The sequence below is a fragment of the Micropterus salmoides genome, unplaced genomic scaffold (assembly GCF_014851395.1).
Source record: "Micropterus salmoides isolate LMB-PRFRI ecotype aquatic unplaced genomic scaffold, ASM1485139v1 Ms_hic_scaffold_20, whole genome shotgun sequence".
Taxonomy (NCBI): Eukaryota; Metazoa; Chordata; class Actinopteri; order Centrarchiformes; family Centrarchidae; genus Micropterus; species Micropterus salmoides.
Genome location: NW_024041151.1, coordinates 21,046,152 through 21,072,003, shown reverse-complemented (window position 1 = coordinate 21,072,003; position 25,852 = coordinate 21,046,152). Strand labels below are relative to the sequence as shown.

The 25,852-nt window shown below is 41.1% G+C and overlaps 1 protein-coding gene across 2 annotated transcripts in view; it reads right to left on the bottom strand.

Annotated features, from left to right (window-relative positions):
- Positions 1 to 25,852, bottom strand: part of LOC119914205 (poly [ADP-ribose] polymerase tankyrase-1-like) — a 96,723-nt gene that overhangs the window by 52,107 nt on the left and 18,764 nt on the right. For both annotated transcript variants that reach the window (XM_038733318.1, XM_038733320.1), the window contains 2 exons: positions 7,176 to 7,212; positions 2,507 to 2,582 (listed from right to left, as the gene is read on the bottom strand). In XM_038733318.1, coding sequence (XP_038589246.1) covers positions 2,507 to 2,582; positions 7,176 to 7,212 — 113 coding nt within the window. The remainder of the gene's footprint in view (positions 1 to 2,506; positions 2,583 to 7,175; positions 7,213 to 25,852) is intronic.

The following is a 25,852-nucleotide window of genomic DNA, read 5'->3' as shown; positions in this document are numbered from 1 at the left end:
GGACAATTAAAGAGCATTACAAATGCAGATTGTGCAGGAAGGGTTATTTCAGAAAAGGTCTGAGCACCATTTTTATATTCTGGACATGGTTGCATTCATCTTCTCATAAACCATTAAATTTCAGCCCTTCTCAATGATCTCTTGTGTATGTCCCCTGCATCTCCAAAGAATTTCAAATTACACGGTTTTCCCTTGGGCTATCACATCTCCCAACAGGCCACCTGCACAGATAATAGCCAGAGGATGTTCTCTCACAATTATGGGTATGACAGAGATACGATGGATACAAGCTGCAGCTGAGCATCATCAACAACACTCAAGTACCCATAATTATAGGAAAGAGCCTCCTTAAGGCTCTTATAGCATTTACATGACACTTTGCAAGAGTACAGAGTAAAAAGCTCCCTTTGGCTCACAGGTTATCCCAGCAGTTGTCATAGCAACCGATGAAATCCAGTGGGCTCTGTTTTAGCCACCAATAAATTAGAGCAATCTCGGTTTTCTGATAAACACCTCTGACCAATCAGATCTCTTAGATGAAACTATCTCTCCATGACAGCTTGCTTGTACAAACCCACGGCTTTAGTCCAGTGTCCTCTTCAATCAGATCGGTGGAGCGAGTCTTCTTGTAATACGTCAGACTTTGCGTTTCTCGATGTTGTTGTTTCAAAGCTTTTCTACTCTGACAAGAGTAATAGCTTCGAGTAAAAGCCCCAAGAGACACCGCAAGAACTCAAGAAGGACCCCAACCCGTTTGACCAATTGCCACTGCAGAGTGGAGCTTCAATCCCGCTCGGCTCTCAAGGAACAACAGGGTCAGCAGCAGCCTTTATTCTGTCAGGCTGGAAAACAGTGATAGGGCGGACTATAGGGAGCACTTCAACTAAAGCTAGACAATACAAAACTAGAAAGTAGTCTTGTTTTTTCCTCCAGTTATTCATCCGAGGGACTAATCAGTCACAAGCCGGACGTACTGCTGTGACGCTGCAGAGCTGGACCTGAGGCTCAGGAGTCCCTGAGGACACATAAGTGGATGCTGTGGTCACAAAATCATTTCTATTAAGCGAACAGGATATAATACAGCATTCTTCTCTGTTGCCCAATGTACTTTTGGTGTTACCTGGCATTTCATTTAGCATGTCCAGCATTTTTCATGCCCTAAAGTCTCACTCCCGAGTGCGACATTAGCTGACTGTTAAAATCTAAATTGAAACATACAGCTAATAAAAAATAGGCTACACACACATTATTACACAGATGTGACCAGCACAAGAAACTGTAAACTGTGCTCTTTTTAGTTCACTATAAACCTCTTTCAATGTGTTCTGCTTTGTGCATCAAGGTACTGGAAATTTATTAATCGGGCATTCCTTGGCTCAACCATGGATGCATTAGGAGAACTGGAGAACAAGGTGGCACCGCATTTGTTCCAGTGAGAGCTACCTGTCCTGTCCAGTACTCAACACACAACCACTCCAACTCTGCCTCTCCAGAGCTCTGGATTCTGAATATTGCAACACTACAACATAAATTGTATTCACCCTTTTTTGTGGTGTACACACACACACACAAACACACACCTAGACTCTTCTTCTGCACATACAGTATTTGCATAGCTTCCTACACACTGCTCAGGTCATGTATATAGTAGCTTTTGAACGTTGTTTACTTATTTTGCTGTCTGCTATCTGTTTTCTACCCCTTCGACTGCTTCTTGCGCTGCTGTAAACTGAATTCCCCATATGGGGATCAATTAAGTCTTATATTTGAGGCAGAGTTATTGGATCCAATGCCTCAAATAATAATACTGCAAAGAGCAACGTCAGAATGCTTGTGATGCTTACAAAAATGTATTAAAAAATGTTTCTTTTGGCGCTTTTGTTTATGAGCAACAGGACTTTGGGTGCCAGACTCAATTCTCTGTGCTGAAAAGCAGCTGCAGGAATACTGTTGTCTGCTCAACTATCTCTTCGAAACTAATTTATCTGAAGAAACTATTCACAATGTGAACCACAATATGCCAACTCGTTAATTCAAATGTACTAAATAAGAACATCCTCAACTTTTGTCTATTCCTCAGTTAACTGAAAAAACACTTGAAATTTATTATTTGCTGTCATGTAATTTTTTGGTATACGGGGCAGTAAAAGAGCTGTCCCTGAGTCTGACAGTGTTGCAATGCACTGTCATTGTTCAGCATGAGTGCTAATTTATTCACTGAAGCGCTTGTGTCTCCATCTATTCATTTTAATGACTGACAGCAAAGAAAGGTTGCTAATGCAGGCTGGAGAGGGCACCGAATATTTCATACCACCCAACAGCCGCCAGTAACAGCATTTGTTTCACTTTCCTGGTTGATAAAAAAACACAATCTTTAAGCACCAGTTTGATGGTTTTTGTAACCCTAATGACTTTCCTGAGGTGCAGTCCCACAGTAAATGCCAGTGATGAGCTTGTTAGTGCATTACAGCTTGTGTGTTTTTGCGTGCGCAGGCTTTGCGCTTACCTTGCGGCCGTCGCTCGCGTGGCAGTTTACGTTGAGCGGAGTAAGCAAGGCCATCAGCTTCTCCTCGTTTCCACTCCTGCAAAATGTACGTACACACACACACACACACACACATACACACGTTAAGATAGAAAACATCCAACACTATAGAGGATTAGTACTGTTCCCCAGCAGGAGAGTGTGGGGGAGAAAATGAGGGCGAATGAGATAGGAAGCTTGAGACTGAAGGGGGAAAAAAGACTGAGAAATTTCATCTGCAGAAACAGACTCGGGAAGGTGTGTGTGTGTGTGTGTGTGTGTGTGTGAGTGTGTTTGTTTTCTTGTAAACCTGACTGCAACAGGCTAAAAAAAAATGTGTTTGGTAAAACCATTTAGCCTAGCTACAGAGGTGTTTTTGTTTACGTCGTTGATCTGTGTTTCCTGGTTCTTAGTCTCACTGCCCTGGCATTGGGTGACCACCAGGAAAGCGTTGCCAAGGCAGCGGCCAATCCAACAATCATCCCCCATGACAGCCGTAAAGGAAGAAGCTGTCAGATGGAAAGAAAGGGATTATTCTTCTATTCTTCTATGTTCCCCTCTTCTCCCTCTCTCCTTTAAATTTATTTTTTTTTGGTTGGGCCTCTCCTTCCTTCTCTTTGTTCCTCTCCACCTCTCCTCTCGCTCTTCCTGTTTTTTCCTTCAACTCCCCAACTACCATTCTATGCCATCTCTTGCACTCCTACCCTTTTCCCCCTCTCATCCAAGCCGTCCATTTTCCCCCTCTGTCTCTACACCCTTAGTTTCATCTTCTCCACCTTTACCTCCACTGCTCCAGCATCTTCCTTTTAGTTCTCTCACTCTTTTGCTCAACTAGCCAGTACACAAGAGAGCCTTTATTTGGATGCAACCAACATCTTGAGGATATAACAGGGATGAAGGGCATGGGGTTGTGTGTGTCCTTGTCTGTTTAATAGATGTATGGACAGCACAAACCTTAACAGCTAGTCAATAAACAACAATGTAAATCAAGTTAAAAGACAGAAACAAAACATTTACAGAATAGCTCAGCATTTTGGGAAATTTTCTTCATTGATGAGAATTATTTTGACCACTCTGTCAAATAAATAGGAAGCCACACCCAGCAGCAAATTGCTACCTTCGTACAGAGGCAGGCACGCTGTTTCCATGTGTCTCGTCTCCCAGCTTCATATAGACAGATGTGACAGTGTTCTCAATCATCTCATCTAACTCTCGGAAAGAAAGCAAATTTCCCACAATAACAAACTGTTCCTCCTGGATGGTCGCAAATCCAGAGTTTAGAGTCATATGTCATATCTTGATTCTGTCTAACTCTGCCTCACTGAGGCATTTCAAAGGTTCGATCACTAACAGACAACCATCTTTCTGTTGTCAATGTTCTAAAGGCAGGTCTGATTTCACAAAAATGATCTACGGTGTCCACAAAGGACCATGTCTGAATATTTATCAATTTACACCTGGGGAGAACTGAAATGCATTTCAGAGAATCTCCGTAAGTGACTGGATAGTCACCGCTTCTTACATCTAAACTTCCATCTTATCTCAAAGCCTTCCAAATCACTTATGCTGCATGCCAACAGAATTAAGTTACCAAAGATAAACAATAGCCTTCTGGGTAACATTTACATTTGGATTGGTTAAAGCTGCTCTAATCAATACTTTCACATTATCTGTGGATCAAATAACTGGGTGTAATATTAAAAGGTGTCACTTGCAGTATAAAACCACAGAAATAAACCTGATTTTGCCATTCCTCTCAGCTGTGGGGATAATTTTAACATAGCTTAGCTCATTGTTATGCCTTTTTGGCTTTTATGGTTTTTAAAGTGACGTAAACGTGTATGCATAAATATTTGTAATATAAATTATTCTGCAATCGGCCATTCTGCCTGAGTACTTTTCCTTTCATTATTATAATGATATATAAGTATATTTTGATGCCAATACTTTGAATTAAGTCAATTTTTTTATTATTACACTGTGATAATATTACTTTCACTTTAAGCAAAAGATTAGAGTTTCTTTCAGCACTGGTGATATCTACCCAGGACCTAACAGTTGACAAACAAAGTTAGCCACCAGCTGGTGAACATAGTAGGCATTTAGCAGCTGATAAGTTGGTGGACAGCAATTCAGAGCTAAAAGTAGTAGTAGTCCATTATTCACTATATTGGACTTACACAACCTAAACACGATTTTAAAGGAATGCTAGTGTTGCTGTATGTCCACTGGATGTTTAAATAAGCTACTGTTTGCTATCATGATCGTCATATCAGCTTGATATGCCAGTTGTTTCTAGAAAGCTGCGCTGCCCCCAAGTGGCCAAAAAAATCTAATAATGCGGGTTTAAACACTAAATAACTATGTCTCATTACTATTTTAATATACGTCAGCCTCACTTCTGTGCTGTTCAGCTATAGGAACTCTATTTAATGGAACATTTAAAATATATTTTAATGTTTGGGAAGCTTTAAGCAGTTGAAACACATTTCCAATATTTACAGCTAATAAATCATAAGAGAACCCGCTGATTAGGGATCCAGCGATTACTGGATTTCACTATTAACCGCGCTTTAAAACGTCACGGTTAATTAATCGTAAAGACTCCGCTACACCGAGTGTTTCTGTTGCGCGGAACGAAACTGTGGTAACATCCACGATACGAAAAAAAAGTTACAGAAGCGGTGCACCAACTTAAGTGTAGTGTCGTGCTTATCAGAGGCTACTGTACACTGGCTAAACTATGGCGGAGGGACCAAACTGTGAAGCTTTATTTCCACCACTAGACTTTCAGGACTATAGGCTACCAATTAACTGCATTTCAGTTAACACTAAACTCAATTTCTTTCTATCATTTTCACTAAAACATGGGTATGGATGAGAGTTGATGACAGTAACAGTTCAGTGTATTCCCCTCCTTTATAACAATTTCCCCTGGGGGATAAAAGTTAATGTTCCTCTTATATTAATAATACTTTTATATTATAGAAATATAACTGTTAATGTAATTAAGTATTAAAAATCAACTTAAGTCGTTACTAGTGTTGTGAAGTTAATTAATGCATAATACTTAATAATCGTGAAACTGTGATTATTTCTCTGACAATAATCATACCAACAAAATCTATAATCGTTGCATCCCTACCCCTGATCAGCAAACACCTTGAATTAACCAGACTTGACTTGCTTGCTTGTTGTCAGCCGACTGGCAGCATTGAAGGGACAGCTTTGGTTAACTGGTTTACCATTTTATCAGCTATACTTATTATTCTTCTATTCTATTCTTCACTGTGTAAGGATGCTATCTGGGCCAAGAATAAAAAGGTAAAAAAAATAAGGCAGCAAAAACAACAATATCCCAAAAGCCATGTGTGGGAGTTATTTGACCAAACACAACACTAAAAAAGTAAAAAAAACAAAACAGAAATTTTGAAAAATGACATTGGTGATGAGCCAGTCAGTGGCTCAGCTGTGATAGAGGCACACTGGGTTCACAGTTCACATTTAAACAGCCTGCTGACCCCATAATACACAGGGGTACTGCTATGCTAAGCCAGATGCTTCCTTGTGTGTGTGTGTGTCTGAGTCTGTGTGTGTGTGTGTATGCCTGGGAGAGAGAGAGAGAGGGAAAGAGCGAGACAGAGGGGAAGAGAGAGCGGGAGGAAGGCTGTTGAGGCATTGAGCGATCAGCCACCCACACACAATCCCAAACGAAAGCTATGCCATTTCCACATGCAAGAGACGAAAACACACACGCACACACAAACAAACACATTGCCCACATGCACTGCCTGCAACCATAACATGAACTCCAAAATGTGATGAAAGTGTCCCTAGCTCCATGTACTGTACTCTCTGGATCTCAAACTCCTGGCTAGTGTGTATGTGTGTATGTATGTGTATGTGGTAGTGGTGATGGAGGGGAAGAAAGAACAAATGCTGACACACAAGGAGAGAGCAGCAAAATGACTGAATGCAAAGGAGGGAAGAAAATTTGAAGGCGGCAGCAAACGGTGGAATTCTAACAAAAGCAGAAGATTAACAAAAAAGCCAAAGAGAGGAAGAAACAGGGGGAGGAGAGAGACAAGGAAACAAGGAAACAACGGAAGGAAGGAGAAGAGGAGAGGAGAAGAAGGGAGGGGGGGCAAGAAGTGAGAGAAGAGGAGGAATCAAGAAAAGGAAACGAGGGGAAAAAGATGAGAGATGAATAGCAAGGAAATGAAGAACAAGAAATAAGGACCGGAAACAGAAAACATAAGTGGAGAGGAAGGAGAGGAAGGAGAGGTAGTAAAGAAAAGAGAAGTGGGAAAGGGAGGAAATGATAAAAATAATAAGAGGAAATGAGAAGAAACACTGAAACAGTAGGAGAGTAGAGGAGACGAGGACATAAGTAAAGAGAGGAAACAAGAGAGGAGGGGAAAGGGAATGAAACAGAAACAGGAGTGGAGCAGAGAAGAAAAGTAAGCATGGAAACATGAGATCAGAGGGAGCCACAGAACCGAACAGGTGAACAAGGAGGAGGGAAAATGTACAGAGGAGAAAAAACATGAAAGGATTTCACGAAGTGGGGGGGGGAGCACAACACGGTGAGAAAACAGAAGGGGGAAAAAAGCAAAATGAAAACAAAGAGCATGCAGGTTCTGGTACTCACCTCGCCGCCTCCAGAAGCTCATCCTTCTTGTATTCACCTAGATGGTTACAGAAGATCATGGTGTCAGACAACTGGCTGCTAACGCACACCGACCACACACAGACACACATGATCAAGCAGAAAGAACCACACACACATACACTTAAAGACACAAACACACACACAGAAGAATCTATCAATTGGGGGAAGACACCATCTCTGTTTCTCCCTCTCCTCCTTCTCTCTTTCTCTCTCTCCCCCCTCCTCTCTTTCTCTGCCATTCTCACTCAGTGCGCACCCCTCTGGCTCCGGTTGCCGTGACGATGCGTTGCCGGCAGCGACCACAGCACGTTCATTGTTTGGGCGACGAGCGGCAGACTGACACGCGCTCTGCCTCTATCCGTTCGCCAATCCGTCCATCCCTCCCTCCTTTGCCGCGCTTGCTTCCCGTCTCTCGGCCGCCACTCATAATGCTAACCATCTTCCCTCGTTCTCCATCATCTCCTTCCCTCTCCCGTCTCTCTGCTTTTTTACCCCTCCCTGTGGGCTCAGCAGACGCAGTTACCATCAAAAAAAAAAAAAAAATACAACAGAAATAAACAAACCCCTCCCCCACCTCCCTCACCTCCTCTCCCTGTCTCTCTCTCCCTCTCTTAGCCCTGCCCCCCTGCTACTACAGTCACAACACACACACCTTCCCATATGTGCCTTTTCTGCCTGGGAAACAGACATGGGTGGGGGAGAGGCACACAGGGAATATGTCTGTTTAAGCAATGCCTTTTTGCCATTCAAACATAGGTCTTCCTTTAGGGGTGGCCCCATCTGATGTGGATTTGTGGACTGTCAAATAAAAAGATCACCAAAAGCAGATTTGTTTAATAAAATGTTTTATGAATTGTCTAAAAATCCTGATCAGTCTGCTGTGATAATCCAACAGTCATTTATTACATTACATTTGAGACATTATTAAAAACAGCCTGGGATTTGGAAGATTCTTACAGGAATAGTTTTGGGTTCTTCACTCACATGAAGTTGTCAGACTCACATGAGGCAGATAAAAAAAAAAGATAGTAGTAATAGTCAAAATTGAAGCAACAGAGGCAGAACTGACACCTGACTATTTACCCCTGGCATGGGTCAAGCTCCAAAAACACTGGATCCTACACTTCCCATAATGCAACTCAATACTGTCTTCCAGACCCTCCCCTGCCTCTTAAATGCCTAAAATCTTTCAAACTCACATTTTCAGTTTGTAAGACATAATTCTTATTAGAAGAAAACCTGAGTTTTATAAGTCTCAAGCCCAGGCTAATATAACCCTGATCATCAGGGTTGGTTTCTTTTTAAACGAGTCACAGACAAGACATTAACAGTTTTCACAAGCTGAGTAGTAGACGAGTAAACTGAACTTTATATGTAAAATTGCTGGAATTTCCCTTTAAGTATTAAGCTAGGAGTTACGTTAGTTTAGGAGCTGCAGGCTCTTACTGCCGTCTGTGCGAACCCGTTGCCCTTTAACACATCATCAAGGTAAACAACGCCTTTTACAGAAAACCACACGACAAGATCTGACCTAAGACTGCCTTTGCAACCTTAACAAAAAGTGACTTAAGGGTTTATTCACACAAACCAATATGCAAAATTGTCACCACATTTATGCAACAAAGTTTATCCCTGAAGGGGGCGAGAGAGAATGAGAGGGGTATAAAACTGAAATAGGAAATAAATAAATAAAAATTCAAAGGAAGATGGAGAGGTAAGTGTGATACAGATAAATGGAAAGAGGATGAGGAGGATGGGCTGTTTGTACATGCCGCATACGGAGGGGTGGGGTAGGGCGAGAAGAAAGGTTAGAGAGAAGGGAAAAGGGGGAGGAGGGATGAACAAAGGATTTGTAGATGAAAGAGAGAAGGGATGATTAGGGATCTGGAAACTGACATGCATGGATTTGACACAGTATAATTGGTGTTAGGGAGGCTAAGGCGGAACAGTCAGAGGAAGAAGAAAGGGGGAGTCAGAGAGGGGCAGAGAGATAGAAAAATATGAATACAAAGAGAGAAATTTACAGAGAGAGATCAAGGCTCTAAATTAGATGCTGTAGTATTGAACCAATTTATCAGCTCAGACAAAATCATTTTCTATCACACACCTGCCAGTCACAGTCCTTACAGCTGTCTGGTTTATATTAGCATTATTGTTATCATAAATCCATTATCATCATCAATATTAATGTGCATAACATGCATGACTATTTTTCATATCTAATATTTTTCTTAAGCCAATTTTCATTGGACTACATCTTGTCTACATCGTCGTGCTATCTCTTTTGGGGGTGAACATTTGTATGGATTTTACTAAACTCTTCATTTTACAACACTTCCTCATAGAGAGTGTGTTGGGAGGAGTGCTCAAACACTTCCCATTTGAAGTCTTCCATCATTGAAGTCATCAGTGATATTATCCACTCTGTGCAGCAGTAGTTTTCTAAACAACAATAAGTGATCTCACTCCCACAGTTTTCACCCTTCATACGAGCATTTTACATCAAAATGTTCTGCTCTGCCTCCGACCGCTTGAAGTCTAAAAATCTAAGGGAAAGATTTACATCCTGAGCTGTGACTAATGACAGGAAGGCAGTGAATGAGTCTACCAATTTAATTAGGGTGGAACACACACCTGAGCGAAAACATTTTCTATATCATTATTTTCAGCCAAGTCTGCCATCATACATGGTGTGCAGATGAAGGCGTACAAATGAATTGTGGGCAATACGAGATATACTTTTTGCTTCCAATAATGTTAATGCTAAAGTGATTGTGACTCAGCAGTTTAAATTTGTCTCTCTCTCTCACACACACACACACAAAGCACTGATAAAGACAAGTTAGATTAGTATGGCTGTTAATCTGCTACCACTTTGCTGGACAAGACCTCCCGCACTTTGGGCACCACATCAAAACATAATTATTAGAGATTTTTCCTTTCTAAGGATTATATTTTGTTTCTTCACTTACAGCTAATGTGCAACCATGAAATAAATAAATAAATAAATAAATAAATAAATACATAAATAAATAAAAGATAGATATATATCTGAAACTAAACTGAAATACATTGAAATGTGGCTTGTCTGATATATAGGACAGTTTTTTATGGCTACTACCATCAGGAGTCATCACAAATTCTGAAAAATGCAATCTAGGACTAAGGTTATTTAATGGCTGGAAAACAATTAAGATGGTGAAAAGGCCATTTATCATTGCCTTGTGACTGTACTTTAAGTACATATGACACCATTAGACATCCGCTAACCTGGCTGTGGTTAGCTTGTTAAAGTGGCTAAGTGTTGGTGATGACAGCAGACAGAGATGAAAAGAACAGCACAAATGATGCGAAGGGGAGGAACTGGCTTTATCCCAACGGCTTCTTTTAAGTGAGACAGAGTCAGAACACGACTGCTCACTCGTCGTAAGTGATATTGAGTCACAAAGTCAGCAAAAACACTTCAAATGTCACATATCAATGGGAAAATCATTTCAATACATATACCTGCATCTGCATCTACACATTCAAAGTGGCATACATAGGAGGATGTATGTATATAAGTATGTATGAACACATCTGGGTCTGACAGTGTGCACGAGCGTGTGTGTGTGTGTGTGTGTGTGTGTGTGTGTGTGTGTGTGTGTGTGTGTGTGTGTGTGTGTGTGTGTGTGTCAACAATCCTGCTGACTCCAAACAGAAGAGACAAGGACAGATTAAAGCCCGGGACAGTCTAGATGCCTCCTGAATGATGATATTATGTGTGTTTGTGTGTGTGTGTGATGCTGTGTCACTCCCTTGGCAGTAGACGTGCAGTGCAGTAGACGCCGGCAATCACTGTTTGAATTCCAATTGCTGTATGCCAGAAAGTATGCCACATGAGCGTGTGCGGGTGTGTGTGTACAATGCGCGAGGGTGATTTCAGGGTCGTGCACAGGTGAGTACAAGTGAGTGTTAAACAGTCACAGTCACAATGCTATGTATATCTTGACCATGCAGCAAGGGACCTAGTGTACTCTGTGTGTGTGTGTGTGTGTGTGTGTGTGTGTGTGTGTGTGTGTGTGTGTGTGTGTGTGCGCGCATGTGTCGTGTACCAAGTGGTTGTACATGCACAGATGATGCTGACAGGATCATGAGTCGCCTCAAAGCCCATCTGTCCGATTGTGTGTGTTTAAATCAAATATCATTTATTGTAGAAGCTGTTTATCTGCTGTTACGCAACAACTGGCTTTGAGTCAGGAGTGGAGAGATCCACTTATAACCTCAGCAAGGTCGCTACTGCTGAGGTTGTAAGTGGATCTGTGCGTGCTGAGACCAATCAGAAAAGGGAAAAATAAAATAAATAGGAGGCAAACGGAAATTATAAAAGATGGTGTTTTTCGGCCCTTTTCTGTCTGGCTCAGCTTACTTCACACACACTCACCACTTACGCTGTGTGATTAATTGCTTCACACAGCACACCAAAGCGGACGGCTCTGGATTAACTGTGTTTTTTTGGCCACCCACTCCACCCTTATTCTCTTTGCTGAGTTTTGTAAACGTAAAAAGCTAGATGGTTGTTTTTTCAGTCTATACCTCTCTGAACCAGAGGGTTTGTAATTTATCATGATACAGTATCAGTGGATGTCTGTCTGTGACCTTGAGTGGGCACGGCCGAATCGCTTTATTTAAACTCTGTTTTTCACTGCGGTCATTCTGGGACAATTACAATTTGCTGCGGGTGTAGCCGGAGGTGAGCCAGGGTGCGTTTAATTGGGTTTAAATCATTCTTCTCAAGAAACATTTGTTCTCTACAGCGAGCAACGTTTTCAATATGTTTGTTCCTGTTTGGTAACCATGTCGAGACGCCAAAATCCGTGTGTGGTATTACATTGTGATATTGTTAACGAAAGCAAGAGTTGCTGAACAAAATAGTGTGTTTGTACTGTAATTATTCCAGTTTATCTGAAAGAACAAAAAATAAAAGCCCTGTTGTTGTCAAAACTGTCATTCACCACATTATAATCTGACCAACATAACTAGGTTTAAAGACGAGCTTTAATTGATTGCATACACATAGATCATTTTGTTATGTGGTTTATACACAGTACATGCTCATGTTGTAATCCTGACTGTAAAGCATTTTTTCTGAGAAACACTGCAAGAAAACATTTTTTTAAGGAGGTCTTATTATGCTCATTTTCAGGTTCATAATTTTATTTAGGAGTTGTACCAGAGCAGGTTTACATGGTTTAATTTTCAAAAAACACCATATTTTTGTCATACTGCAAGTTGCAGCACCTTTTTTCACCCATCTCATTTGTATTTAATGTTTGTTGGGAATTGCACATGCGCAGTACCTAGGTAAGGACTACTAGCCAATCAGAAGCAGAGTAGGGCGGGTCCTGACAACCTAGACTGAAGTAAGACTTTTCACAGTGATAAGTAGGGTTGGGCAATGTCGACAAAATTTCCATCAGATGATGTCTACATTAAAACATCGACATGCACAACGACATCGGGGGCACGCGCGTGACTTTATAAAATGTACTGCTGATGGAGAAAGTGGAGTACACTGGTGGGGAGGGGGGGGACAGAAAGAAGCAGGGTAAGCTGGTGTGTTTACCTGAGGTGTAGGCGTCTTGTGTATCTGAGTGTGGGGAGAAGAGAATTCCAAGGAAGGTGCAAAGCATATTTAAAATTTTATGTTTGTGGTGATTAAAACCTGCTTTCACATAATGTGAAAACTTTAGATTTTTTTTGCCAAGGTGGCAGGCTTTTACAATCACGATGTCGGTCAGCCTTCGCTGATGGACAATGGCATCGTTTATCAGCCCAACCCTAGTGGTAAGTTATTCATTTGTAACAAGTTTATCTTTCATACGTAACATTTTAACTGTTCACTGTCTCTACATCACGGTAACAACTTTTTGTCTCTAACGTTATTTTATTTTCATATTTAGGTGTACTTGTGGAAACTGCTTGAGAATGCTGTGTTTTACAAAGGGACACAGATACGTTGGCTGGACTACAATCAAGCTTTTTTTCCAGGCAGTTCAGCAGCAGTGTTTTCCCTTTGGAGTGGACTTTGGCCCATTTTACTTTGCAAACCTATTGCATGCACAAATATATATAAAACAATTAAGGAAAGGGAAAAATCCAAAAAGCATAATATGATCTCTTTAAGAAAAGGTAAGCTATGCACCTGCTATGATCTTTACAGAGTAATAACACTGCCATGCACTGTGAGGCCAGCAGAGAGGTAAAAGTAAGGTAAAGGTACTTTGTCACATATGCATACATGTTGCATGTTACATGCTGCATTTAACCTATCCCTCAAGGGAGCAGTGGGCAGCCGCTGTGCAGCACCCAGGGACCAACTCCATATCTTTGTACACTGGACCACCGTGCTGCCTGCAGAGGATTCAGCATCTTGCTTTGCTGAAAAATGGCTTCTTTAAGACAATAAGTGGGACATGTGACACAATCATTCTCCATCTCCAACTTCTTTCTCACTAAATGTCCAAAAAGTTGCATGTTAAGCGTCTCGCTTGGGGGGGACCTCTGTTGGAGACAGCAGCAGAAGAAAGTCCTATGATTTCAAACCAGATTTTTACTTTTCCTTCCCTGAGCTTCACTCTCTCACAGTTACGAGCAACACTGGCCCAGGGGAGCTGTGAGAAGCTTTCCAGGATAACGATAAAAAACAAACAAATGCTTATTCATGATGGTATCAGGAAACTAGTTAGCATGACCGAAAAAGCTACAACACATCGGCATGGTTAAGCAGATACAAAGGACAGAAAAGATGTGGGAGAGCCCACTCCTCCACTCACGAGCGAAACTATAAACAAAAACATCAAAGTTAGCTGAGGACAAATTCATATGGATACAATTAGATCATACTGCAGCTGTCCCGAGTGAGGCACGTAAACAGGAGTCACGCAACAGCCGGGGAGAAACACAATAGACTGCAGTCAGTTCATTCCTCAGCAGTCCGCAAAGCACACAGCCTGGTCCAGCCTGCTTTTCACTGTGACTCATGGCAGATAATGAAAAACGTATTATTGCACTGTTCAACGGATATGTTGTAACTTCAATCAGTAACCTTTTTTTTTTCTTTTCTTTTTTTTTTTTTAAACACAGGGTGCATTTTCTGTATTTAATATTTTAATGATTTCTCTCCATTTTAAATGGATATGTAATTGGTAGTTTCATGAAAATAAAAAGCTTGATTTAGTCATCTTATATTCCACAATGATCAATAAAGAATCACTTGTGAAAGTGAGGCATTTCCCAATTTCACAAAAAGGATGTTTGATTTCAAAGAAGATATTCAGTAAACTCAACATTTTGGACGCACATTTAAAATGCACACATTGTGTTAGCCTCGGCTTTAGGCTTCTATTTAATCCATCTGAACCTTTCATTTTTCCAGATGATTTACACATCCAGGAGATACAGATTAGTATGTACTTATTTCTTTACTTTTTTTTTTTTGTTTATTAACCAAATTCTGTCAGTCTACTCTCGCAGGATGACAGACTGTTGTGGAGCTGTGTGCAGCCGGGTGGAAAACTAGGCAATTTCAGCTCCAGGAATGGCCCAAATGGGGTGAGGGAACCTTGGAAGTGCATCACACACACACACACACACACACACACACAACAAATAAATAAAAAATTAACAGTCACTTTGTTTTGCTTCTCCTGCTAGGTCATTTTGGAAATAGGTCTTGGGCTCATTCATCACAGGGGACCAACTGAACAGCAGTCATCGCAGTAATCAATGACCACGTCACTGATAAGGGGAAGAAAGCTACACACTTGGCCACGCAGCCACATGAATTCTCTCTCTCGCGCACTCTCTCAGGAACTCTAAGGTGCACACAGGTGCAGGATTGCCTTTGCTCCCGCTGCATTAGCAGGAAGAAGCCTTCAGAGCAGCTGCAGCAGTTCTTTGTCTTCATGATTAGGCTGCTAACATACACACCGATCAGAGCTCCCCTCTCTTCCAGTCTCTTTGCATGCACTTGACGTCACATCACTTCATCTCTCTGTTCGTCTGTCACACAAGCCAGTGAGCATAGTCATCTTTCCTACTTCACTATCTCTTTCTTTTCACTCCCTGCATTTCTCGTCTTCGTCTACATATAACCGCTTTATTTTCTCTTGCCCCCTCGCCTCATTCATCAAATTTCTATCCCAACACCCCCTCCCTACACACACACACACAAATCTATCATCATTTTCTGCTAGCCCTAGAGAGAGAGAGCGCTGGCTAATTTTCTGCTATGTTAAAGCTGCCTGCCCACCACGGACCTCTCTTCAAAGCTACAATTTTCTTTTTCTCTTTATTTACAATACAGTAGAAGCACTTGCTGACAGCACGTCTTCAACAGCCAGTATGGGAGGAATTAAGTTTTAATGGAATCACACTGACGGTTTCTGTTAAAGTACACCACGCGTCAAACTTTTTTTTTTTTTTACTTGTCACACAGGAACAGCAGGAGCTGGGACAAATGCTTCCCAAAGCTTCTGTTCAGCACGCACAGTGGACACGAGCCCTAATTGATTTCAAGAGATGAAAACCTGTCTGGATTAGTACCAGCTCTAGTTATGACAAGACGATAGGGATACTGTACAAAAGGCAAGGCAAGGCAAGTGTATTTGTATGGCACACTGATTATTGATTATTGAAAGTGCTTTACGTAATGTATTAAAAAAAAAAATTCCATCTTGTCACTGAGTCCCAAAAAGAAAGGACGAATTAGAAGACTCATTCATGAGCTGGTTATTAGCATGTTGACATAGAAGCTGTGACGTTTCGTATACGAGGCTGCTGTACGTCAGGGAGCATCATCTTAGGCCTGGCCGATGGGTGTCAGACCACAGGTTTTGCTGAGCCATGCATTCAGTGACCAAAGTCTGCTGAACCTTCCAGTTTGTCAATGCCATTTCACAGCTCAATGAAATCCTGCTTCAGCACGTCCGAATTAAATACATTTTGGGGTGTTACAGGTTGGACTGTCTTTTTATATTGGGGGGGGGGGGTTTAACCCCTTACCTGCATTTCTATGCCTTCCCATGCCTTTCTTGACTCACAACATAATTCCCCATATCCATTCTTTGGTTTATACAAGTTTTAATGTTGTGGGTCAGTGTTTATGTCCGGCAGAGGTCTGAAGTTAATGTTGGCTGAGCTCAAACCATAAATGTTGCCGTCCATCAGCTTATCTTTAGGTTTTCCCTTTCACAGCACATGACTTCACTGTTTGAGTGAGTCTGGGAAATGTCACGATGTCATCGAGTTAGCTGTCCATGTCAACTGTGTCCAGTCAAAGTCTGCTGAGCTAACTCACCGGAGGGAGACATTGGTGGAGTTTCACGCCGTTCACAAGTCTTCTCCAGTGCAAATATCCTTGTTTCGAGTACGTCCATCTTCTGTGTGCTTCAACAGTGCGGATGAGCGCAGAGGTATGTTGTTTTGACAACACTGTTAGTAGTCAAGTCAGTTGCTGTCTGGGAACTCAGTTTCAGTCAAAAATTATACTCCCAACGAACGTTCAAACTCCTAAGAAAATCCTCCTAGCGATTTAGTTGTGATAAGGAACCACCTTATAATCCCTGCAGTTAAAAAAATAACAGCTGAATGAAAACAAAGCCGAGAGTAAGATAAAATAGAGTTTTCAATGTAGCAAAGTCGGACGATTGAAAGCCATTTTATTCTCTGGAGACCCCCCGGGCCTGTTCCACTCATATCAGCATATCCTTGCATCCGCAATTGGTGACAGCCTATTACTGTATTATCGCAGTCTGTAACTCATTCCCGAGGATGAAAGTTAACTATGACAAGATGACATGACGGGGGGTGAGGGGGTGGGGGTTCCTGACAAAAAAGAAAACATGTTCAAAGTTGTTTAATTTTGAGTTTGTTCACTCAGCCTCTTGAAGTTCTCAACACTCTGCCTTTGTGACAGACTGGAGACGAAGCAAGATCCAAGTGACAGCTGGACATGGATCTGAAAACTTAACTCATATGGGGAAGACATACTGTATCTGTCAAATCTGAACCAAGCCTGAGTGACACTGTTTTTGACTGAAATAGCAAATACTGTAGGAATGTGACAAGTGTCGAGAGTCAAGTTTTAAAAAGTGCAACACCAACTTTGATTACTCACGTTGTTTAAGTGAGACTAATGCCTTTGTTTATTCAATTCAGGAAATAGATGAGCCTCTAAAGCTGAAAATGTTCAAACGTGCTTTACAGAATTTATAAGATGAGACACAAGTCAATTGATTTTCACGGGGCAACTAGGTCACTGCTTTAGAAGAAGTAATAGGATTCATCAAGGGAAGATAATGTGGAGAAAACATAAATAACTCACATTTTTCATTTGTCTCATAATGGCATAATTTCTTATGTTCTCAGCTGATTCCATTATATGGATTTAACCACACTTTTGATGAGAAAAAAAATTACTGCAACTTTAGTCCACTGATCCAAAGACTGTATCATACATCCAATATATCCTCTGATCTGAATATATCCACTTTCTGACTCATACTGAGCACCACTGAGTGAGTGAGTGAGTGAGTGAGTGTGTAAGGCCGGCCGGCCTTATCGGCCGATATGAGCTAATTGCATTTAATCGGCATCACCCGTTTATAACAACAGATATATGACTATTAAAAAAGAAACCTAGAGTCAGATCCTTCACTCATGTCATGGTTGTTGCATAGTTTGCCCACCAGAGGGCGACCAGCTGCAGCTCCCCTGTTAACAACACTGCCTCACCACAAAAACCACAGAAGAAAACAATCAGCTGACCGGAGTTTACATGCAGCATTTAGAAACATGCAGAGGGCTGTGTGAGCGGTGAGTCTGTCTTTTGTCAAGTTAATTACATGACTTTAATTATAATAAAAACAGACCAAGTCACTTCTCTTCTCCTGAAAACATTCATGACCTGCTAACCCTCCCGTTTTTCACTGCCATCTCCGGGCTTCCTACCAGCTCAAAGCACTTTAATGTTACGGTAGTTGGGTGTTGAAAGCTACGCTGCTGGACAGACATAACTGTACAGTGTGGCAGTTCTAGCAAACGGTCCACATTTGCCCCTAGTTCATCGCTTCTAAATATTCTCTAAAATCACGTAACGTTACAGCAGCTAACGCTGCCCGTTGCTAAATTAGCCACAAAGCTAATGCCGTGTTTATCAGTGGAGGAGCGCTAACATTAATGAGCCGTTAAACTATAGTTTCTGACGTAGTCTAAATATATCTGCGAGCCGCCTGTCTGCAGTTAGTCTGCGTGTCTGAAATGATTAAACCAGAGCGGACCTGAAAATAAACGTGAGCTGAACAAGAATCTAACACGGCTTCCTGTAGCTCCTCTTTGTGACGTTGTAGATGTGAAACGCTGTAGTCAGAGCCGTAACGGCTCTGCTTGTAGTTATAACCTTAGTTAAATGAAATCTCAAAGTTGTAGGTCCTCGTTGTAGACATTCCTGTAGTATTAGATGCATTCAACAGCAGCTCACTGTATCCTAGACGGCATGATTTATACCGATGGTGGTTAAATGGTTTCTCATAGCTTTGGTTAGAAGAGTGCGGGTAAAGAGATGAACTAGGCTGAAAAAGGTGCACCTTCCAGTAGCAAATAGTTATTGATGTGCAATTGTTTACATGTTCACTTTGAGACTGTAATTGATTTTATTAACAATCCATTTAGGAAAAGGTTTTAGTGTAGTTTATACATTAAAGGGGTCTATCCAAATCATTCTTAAAATCAAAATATCGGCTCATAAATCGGCTCTTTTTCACTTTAATATCGGCCCCCAAAAACCCATATCGGTCGGTCTCTAGCTTGTGTGTGTACCTACTTGTTTGCTTCATAAAAAGAGAAAGAACGATCGAAGGCCATCTTCACGGTGTCACTGGAGGTGTCCTTATTCTAGTTCTATTCCAGATCAATTCAAACAGTGAAAAGCTGAAGTAATGTTTTGTCAATACCAATGTAGAACACACATCCTGAGATTAAGTCCTACTGTAAAAGGAACTTGTACTGCTGACAACGTTGGAATTTAACTACATTGATGAGATAACAAACAAGACAGTTGTTATGTTTTTTCCCCCAGCTTGAATGAGCAGCCTTAGCATGAAAGACAACGAGAAACATCAGAAGGAAGGCACCAGTCAACATTTTGTCTCATTTTTTTCCAACATTTTTTGTAATTGCTTTCAAGTGACGATTCAACTCATTCCACCACACTCAATAAAAGACCTACCGTGAAAATATAAAACATGTCTGATAATGCAGGCACATGCAGACAAGGGAGGGCAATTAAAAATGAGATCATCCAATACTTTCACATCAAAGTGGCAACAACACCACATGCAACAAACAAGCAACTTGCGTCTTAAACCTTGACTCGTGGTTGGGACTATACAGGTACTGGTCATATAATTAGAATAGCATCAAAAAGTTGATTTATTTCAGTAATTCCATTCAAAAAGTGAAAGTTGTATAATGTATACATTCATTCCACACAGACTGATATATTTTAAGTGTTCATTCCTTTTAATTTTGATGATTATAACTGACAACTAATGAAAACCCCAAAAGCAGTATCTCAGAAAATTAGAATATTGTGAAAAGGTTCAATATTGAAGACACCTGGTGCCACACTCTAATCAGCTAATTAACTCAAAACACCTGCAAAGGCCTTTAAATGGTCTCTCAGTCTAGTTCTGTAGGCTACACAATCATGGAGAAGACTGCTGACTTGACAGCTGTCCAAAAGACGACCATTGACACCTTGCAGAAGGATGGCAAGACACAAAAGGTCATTGCTAAAGAGGCTGGCTGTTCACAGAGATCTGTGTCCAAGCACATTAATAGAGAAGCGGAGGGAAGGAAAAGATGTGGTAGAAAAAAGTGTACAAGCAATAGGGATAACCGCACCCTGGAGAGGATTGTGAAACAAAACCCATTCAAAAATGTGGGGGAGATTCACAAAGAGTGGACTGCAGCTGGAGTCAGTGCTTCAAGAACCACCACGCACAGACGTATGCAAGACATGGGTTTCAGCTGTCGCATTCCTTGTGTCAAGCCACTCTTGAACAAGACACAGCGTCAGAAGTGTCTCACCTGGGCTAAAGATAAAAAGGACTGGACTGCTGCTGAGTGGTCCAAAGTTATGTTCTCTGATGAAAGTAAATTTTGCATTTCCTTTGGAAATCAAGGTCCCAGACTCTGGAGGAAGAGAGGAGAGGCACAGAGTCCATGTTGCTTGAAGTCCAGTGTAAAGTTTCCACAGTCAGTGATGGTTTGGGGTGCCATGTCATCTGCTGGTGTTGGTCCACTGTGTTCTCTGAGGTCCAAGGTCAACGCAGCCGTCTACCAGGAAGGAGCAGGAAGCACTTCATGCTTCCTGCTGCTGACCAACTTTATGGAGATGCAGAATTCATTTTCCAACAGGACTTGGCATCTGCACACAGTGTCAAAGCTAGCAGTACCTGGTTTAAGGACCATGGTATCCCTGTTCTTAATTGGCCAGCAAACTCATCTGTCCTTAACTCTAGAGAAAATCTATGGGGTATTGTGAAGAGGAAGATGCGATACGCCAGACCCAACAATGCAGAAGAGCTGAAGGCCACAATCAGAGCAACCTGGGCTCTCATAACACCTGAGCAGTGCATCCATGCCACGCCGCATTGTTGCAGTAATTCAGGCAAAAGGAGCCCCAACTAAGTATTGAGTGCTGTACATGCTCATACTTTTAATGTTCATACTTTTCAGTTGGCCAACATTTCTAAAAATCCTAAGTAATATTCTAATTTTTGGAGATACTGAATTTGGGATTATCATTAGTTGTCAGTTTTAATCATCACAATTAAATGAAATAAACATTTGAAATATCAGTCTGTGTGTAATGAATGAATATAATATCCAAGTTTCACTTTTTGAATGGAATTACTGAAATAAATCAACTTTTTGATGATATTCTAATTATATGACCAGCACCTGTATGGTCCAGTGTATAGGATTTAGTCGCATCTAACGGTGAGGTTGCAGATTTCTATCAACAGAAAACCCTCGCCTCACCCTCCTGTTCCAAGAGTGTTGGCGGCTTTGAAACCCAAAAAAAACCAATAACTGCCCTCTCTAGAGCCAACGCTTGGTTTGTCCCTTCTGGGATATTGTAGAAGCATGGCGGTGCAACATGGCAGACTCCGTAGAAGAGGACCCACTCTATCTATATCTGTAGATATAAAGGGCTCATACTAAGGTATGGAAAATACAACAATTCTTATTTTCAGGTGTTTATCATCAATCTCATAAAAATATATCATGTTTAATTTCAGCCAATAGATCCCCTTAAATCTGACACTGTGACACACTGAAATTAAGCTATTTTGTTCGTATAAACAAGAAAACATATCTTCATAATTCTACTCCGCTTACTGTATATGTGTCATTTCTAGCCACTGTGACTTAGTATCAAATATGACACAGCCTATATGATGAAACAAATGTCAGAATTCACATAGTAACATTTTCGTAATGATATTAGTAATAGCTGTAAAGTAAATTAAATCCAAAAGGGAATTTGTGTGCAAAAGTGTGATTAAGAGGGGCCAAAGGAAAAAGCGCGTGCGCGTGTGTGTGTGTGGACTGAGGTCCAGAGTGGAGAATTGATCTCTGAGGCTCAGAAGCAGCTAGTCTGTGAATACCAATCAGAGGTAATTAATAGCAGCTAATGGACTCTGTTTTTCACTCTCTCTGTCTCTGCTAGTCTCTCTTCCGTCTCTGTTAATCCCTTCCAGTGTTTCTCTCTCTCCATCTTATTATGTAGCAATAATGAATATGAGGATGAATCCACTCAAGGTTCTGTAGTGTCTCTGCCAACTTGCCAACAAGATTTAAGTTGATCACTGCATCTCCACCCTCCTGGTGTTGTTTTACTATCAGCTGATGGAGATTCAACAGCATCCCTGATGCCTCATGCACCGCCTGTACTCCATTTAAGCCTATTTCCACACCCTTGCCACTACATAACAAGTTGCATGCAGCAGCCAAATGGAACACCGAGTACCAACTCGGAAGGAAGCTTAAGAAGGCCAAATTCCCACACCAAGTTCTTGTCAGCTTTTACAGAGGAGCAATAGAAAGCATACTGACTGGAAACATCACAAACTGGCATGGAATGTGCACGGCCCAGGACCGGAGGGCTCTGCAGCGGGTGATTGAAACTGCTCAGAAGATCATTGGTAACCATCTCCCGAGCATCAGTGATATCGGATCGGTGAGGTGCCTACGCAGAGCCCAAAGGATACTAAAGGACAGTACCCACCCAGCCACAGCCTGTTCACCCTGCTGCCTTCTGGGAAGAGATATAGAAGTTTCTGCTTCCGCACCACCAGACTGCAGAGCAGCTCCCCCCCCCAAGCTATCAGGCTCTTAAACTCAAATTCATCCTCAGCACTGCTCCATTGATTATAGTTTATTTCTGTTTATCATTTTATAATTGATTCTGTAATAATTTATATTGTCTGCTATGTAGCAGAAGGGAGTTACAAAACTCAATTTCACTCTATACCTTGCTATATTGTGACAATAAACCTACCTACCTACCAACTCAAGGGTCAGTCTCCTTCAAAGACCACATTTAAAGACCAAATGCATCATAACTTTGAGACAATGTTATCTCACTTCAAAGACCCAGACAAAAAGGAGCTCAGAAATGCACCCTTGTTTTGCATATGGTACACCGTTTGTAGCTTGGTATCGTCAGCATCCCAAAACCCATTGTTCTCAAGTCACTTTCTATTGGTGCATTCAGGCAAAAGAGAATTCACAATTTTGAAAAAAAAAATTTTTAAAGAATATTTGAGGATTTGCTGCTTTTCTCTGGTTTATAATATCACCATAAATTGGATTAACTTTGGACTGTTTGTCAAATAAATCATGCAATTTAAAGACATCACGTTAATCTCTGGGGAAAACTTTTTTTTTTACCATTTTCTGACACTATAAAACTGACTGATTAATTATTGATAATCATTAGTTGAAGTCCTGCTAGAGAGCCAAAGTCAGGACGTCAATTCTAGGCTAGCCTTTGTTCCACTAGCTTCTGTAACTCAATGCAATCTCTCATTCAGCATTAGTCTTTCTAAAGAATTGAAGCATGTTCCTGGGATTTACTTTTCATATTTTAAGACAAATCAGCATCGATTACTGCTGTTCCCAGACACTGAAAACCTCATGATTTTAACAAAGTGGTGAGAACATAAAAAACTACAGCGCATCTTACCAATGCTCTCTTCTTGAGTGATATTTGCAATTTTTTTGCTGTGATCTTTGCTGTCCAAAAAACATTTACAGCCTTTGCTCCTCTCTGTCCTGCTGCTTTTAGTTATTAACGATGTCTGAGCTAACTTCAGGCCCTCACCTCACAAAGGTCTAGCAGTTATGGGAAATGGTGTTTTTTAAAGGCATCTAAAAACACAAATGTTAAATATACAACAATAATAGATTGTTTTACCACCCTTCTCTAGACAAATGAAGCAATTCAGTTTCATCACGAGCATGTCAGCCGTTAGCATGGCTGTAAACCTTTAGCCTTTTTACCTAAAATCCAGGACATTCCTGTTGACTGCTTCCATTTATCATGCAATGTTCTTTGTTTCCTATAATCAAAGTTGTGAATACTTTGAACAGTACTTTCTGTTTCAACACAAAAAACAATACGCAACGTTTCACCTTTGTGGAATAAGTGTAGTGTTAGTCACACCCTCCTCCTCCTCCACAGTGGCTCAAAGTTCAACCCATGCACCTGTCACTCACTCTGTCATCTAGCCTGAGGCTGAAGTAACTGCATCTATGAAGCATCTTTTTCTTCTACAGGTGGTTCTTTGAAAAACAAATCTAATTTTTTTTTAATACCGCCAAGTCCTAACACAGTTTGTGCCTATTTGACACAAAAACAAACAAAGCTGTGGGAGCTTAATACCGAAGATGCAGACAAAATCAATAATGAGCGCTTAAATCCAGAAACAATTCAAACAGTCTCACAGAGCTTATGTTTCACCAGTCGGTTTGTTAGTAGGATCTTAAAGAGTTTTGCTGAAATTTAGTGGACAAACAGCCTTACTGCTAAAGATAAGTTGACTATATTTTGACAGCAATGTCAATCCCCAACCTCCACCTTGCAACACTGAATACCCATGATGAATGTCTTTGATGCACCAGCATATCTAAGTGTACTTCTAAGAAGTACACTTAGATAAGCGACTTAAATTGTTATATATGTCAGAGGTTGCACGCCTCTGGAGGAACTACAGGTTAAGTGTCGTGCTCAGGGGCACACTGGTGGATGTGTCACAGTGGGAAATTGAACCTGGGTCTCTCACACCAAGGGCATGTGTTTTATCCAATACAACATCACCACCCCTATTAACACTGGAATCATGTTACTGTCAGAGATTTAAAGGATGAGGGGTGGATGGAGTACACGCTGTGCTTGCAAGCTCATTAAACAACATCGTAATTGATGAGTGAAGAAAGAAAGCAGCGGAGAGATGAGGGGAGAGGAGAAAGAACCGTCAAGGGCAGAAACAACTTGATGAAAGTGTCCTAATCGCTGCCTTCCGGCCAGAGGAAGATCAATTGTCAACGACAGGAAAGACGGATGAAAAGAAAAATCCTCCTGGTGATCCCGTTGTTTCCTAAGTTAGATCTTCTGGAGCTTTTCAAATAATTAATGTGTGTTTATCTCAATCACTCATCTGCAGTCTGATATTTGGGATATTTCTAGCTTTTGCTAAATCTCTCACATTGGTGCAGGAACCTTGGAAAAAATTGATGTTGGCAGTTGGTGTGAACGAACAATTAATTTTTTTTTTTTTATTATTATTATTATTATATATTTATTGTTATTTTCTAGCATAATCCAGCCCCTGAACTCACCACCACCACCACAGAAGCCGCTGTTCAGAAAAATTTGATTGAAGATCACTGTACACTGGCTTTAAAGGAATTCTGTCAAATACTTGGTCCATGAAAACATTGGCTGAGTGTGTGGCGCATAAGTGATTATAAAGGCAAACCAAAATGCACATTCTCTCAAAGAGCAGTGGCTGTACTGAAAATGGCATTGCTTGATCACAAAATGCAAATGTGTCTGGCATTCCTCAACTTGCTCCACACTGACGCAGGACTATAAATCAGGTCTAACCAGACCAGCTTCACTACAACATCTGATAAAAGCTGTGTACCATGGAACGTCCGATTTTTAGCTCTAGGAACCAGTGACCATTTAGCGATAAACTAATCTCATAGCAAATCTGTGCATGCCCTCCTTTGTAACCTGATAAGGAACAATATAGCTAACTTGTAACTCTCTAAGCTTTTACACTACAAAAGCAAAATAGAGTATTGAGGAGAGTTTTACCTCCAGGCTTCTTTCAGAGTTAATTGCTTTTTTATTGTGCTACTGATATTGCAACAGCAGATTCTGACAGGTAATACTATACATACTAATTTGGATGAGCCCGTCCTTACGCTTATTGTACGTACTGTACACTGCAAACATTTTTGAGAGGCAAACTGCCCAGGCCTTTGTCATCCAAATCTCTGCAGGAAGTACAGTTGTGCATGGAGTCTGCCCCTGG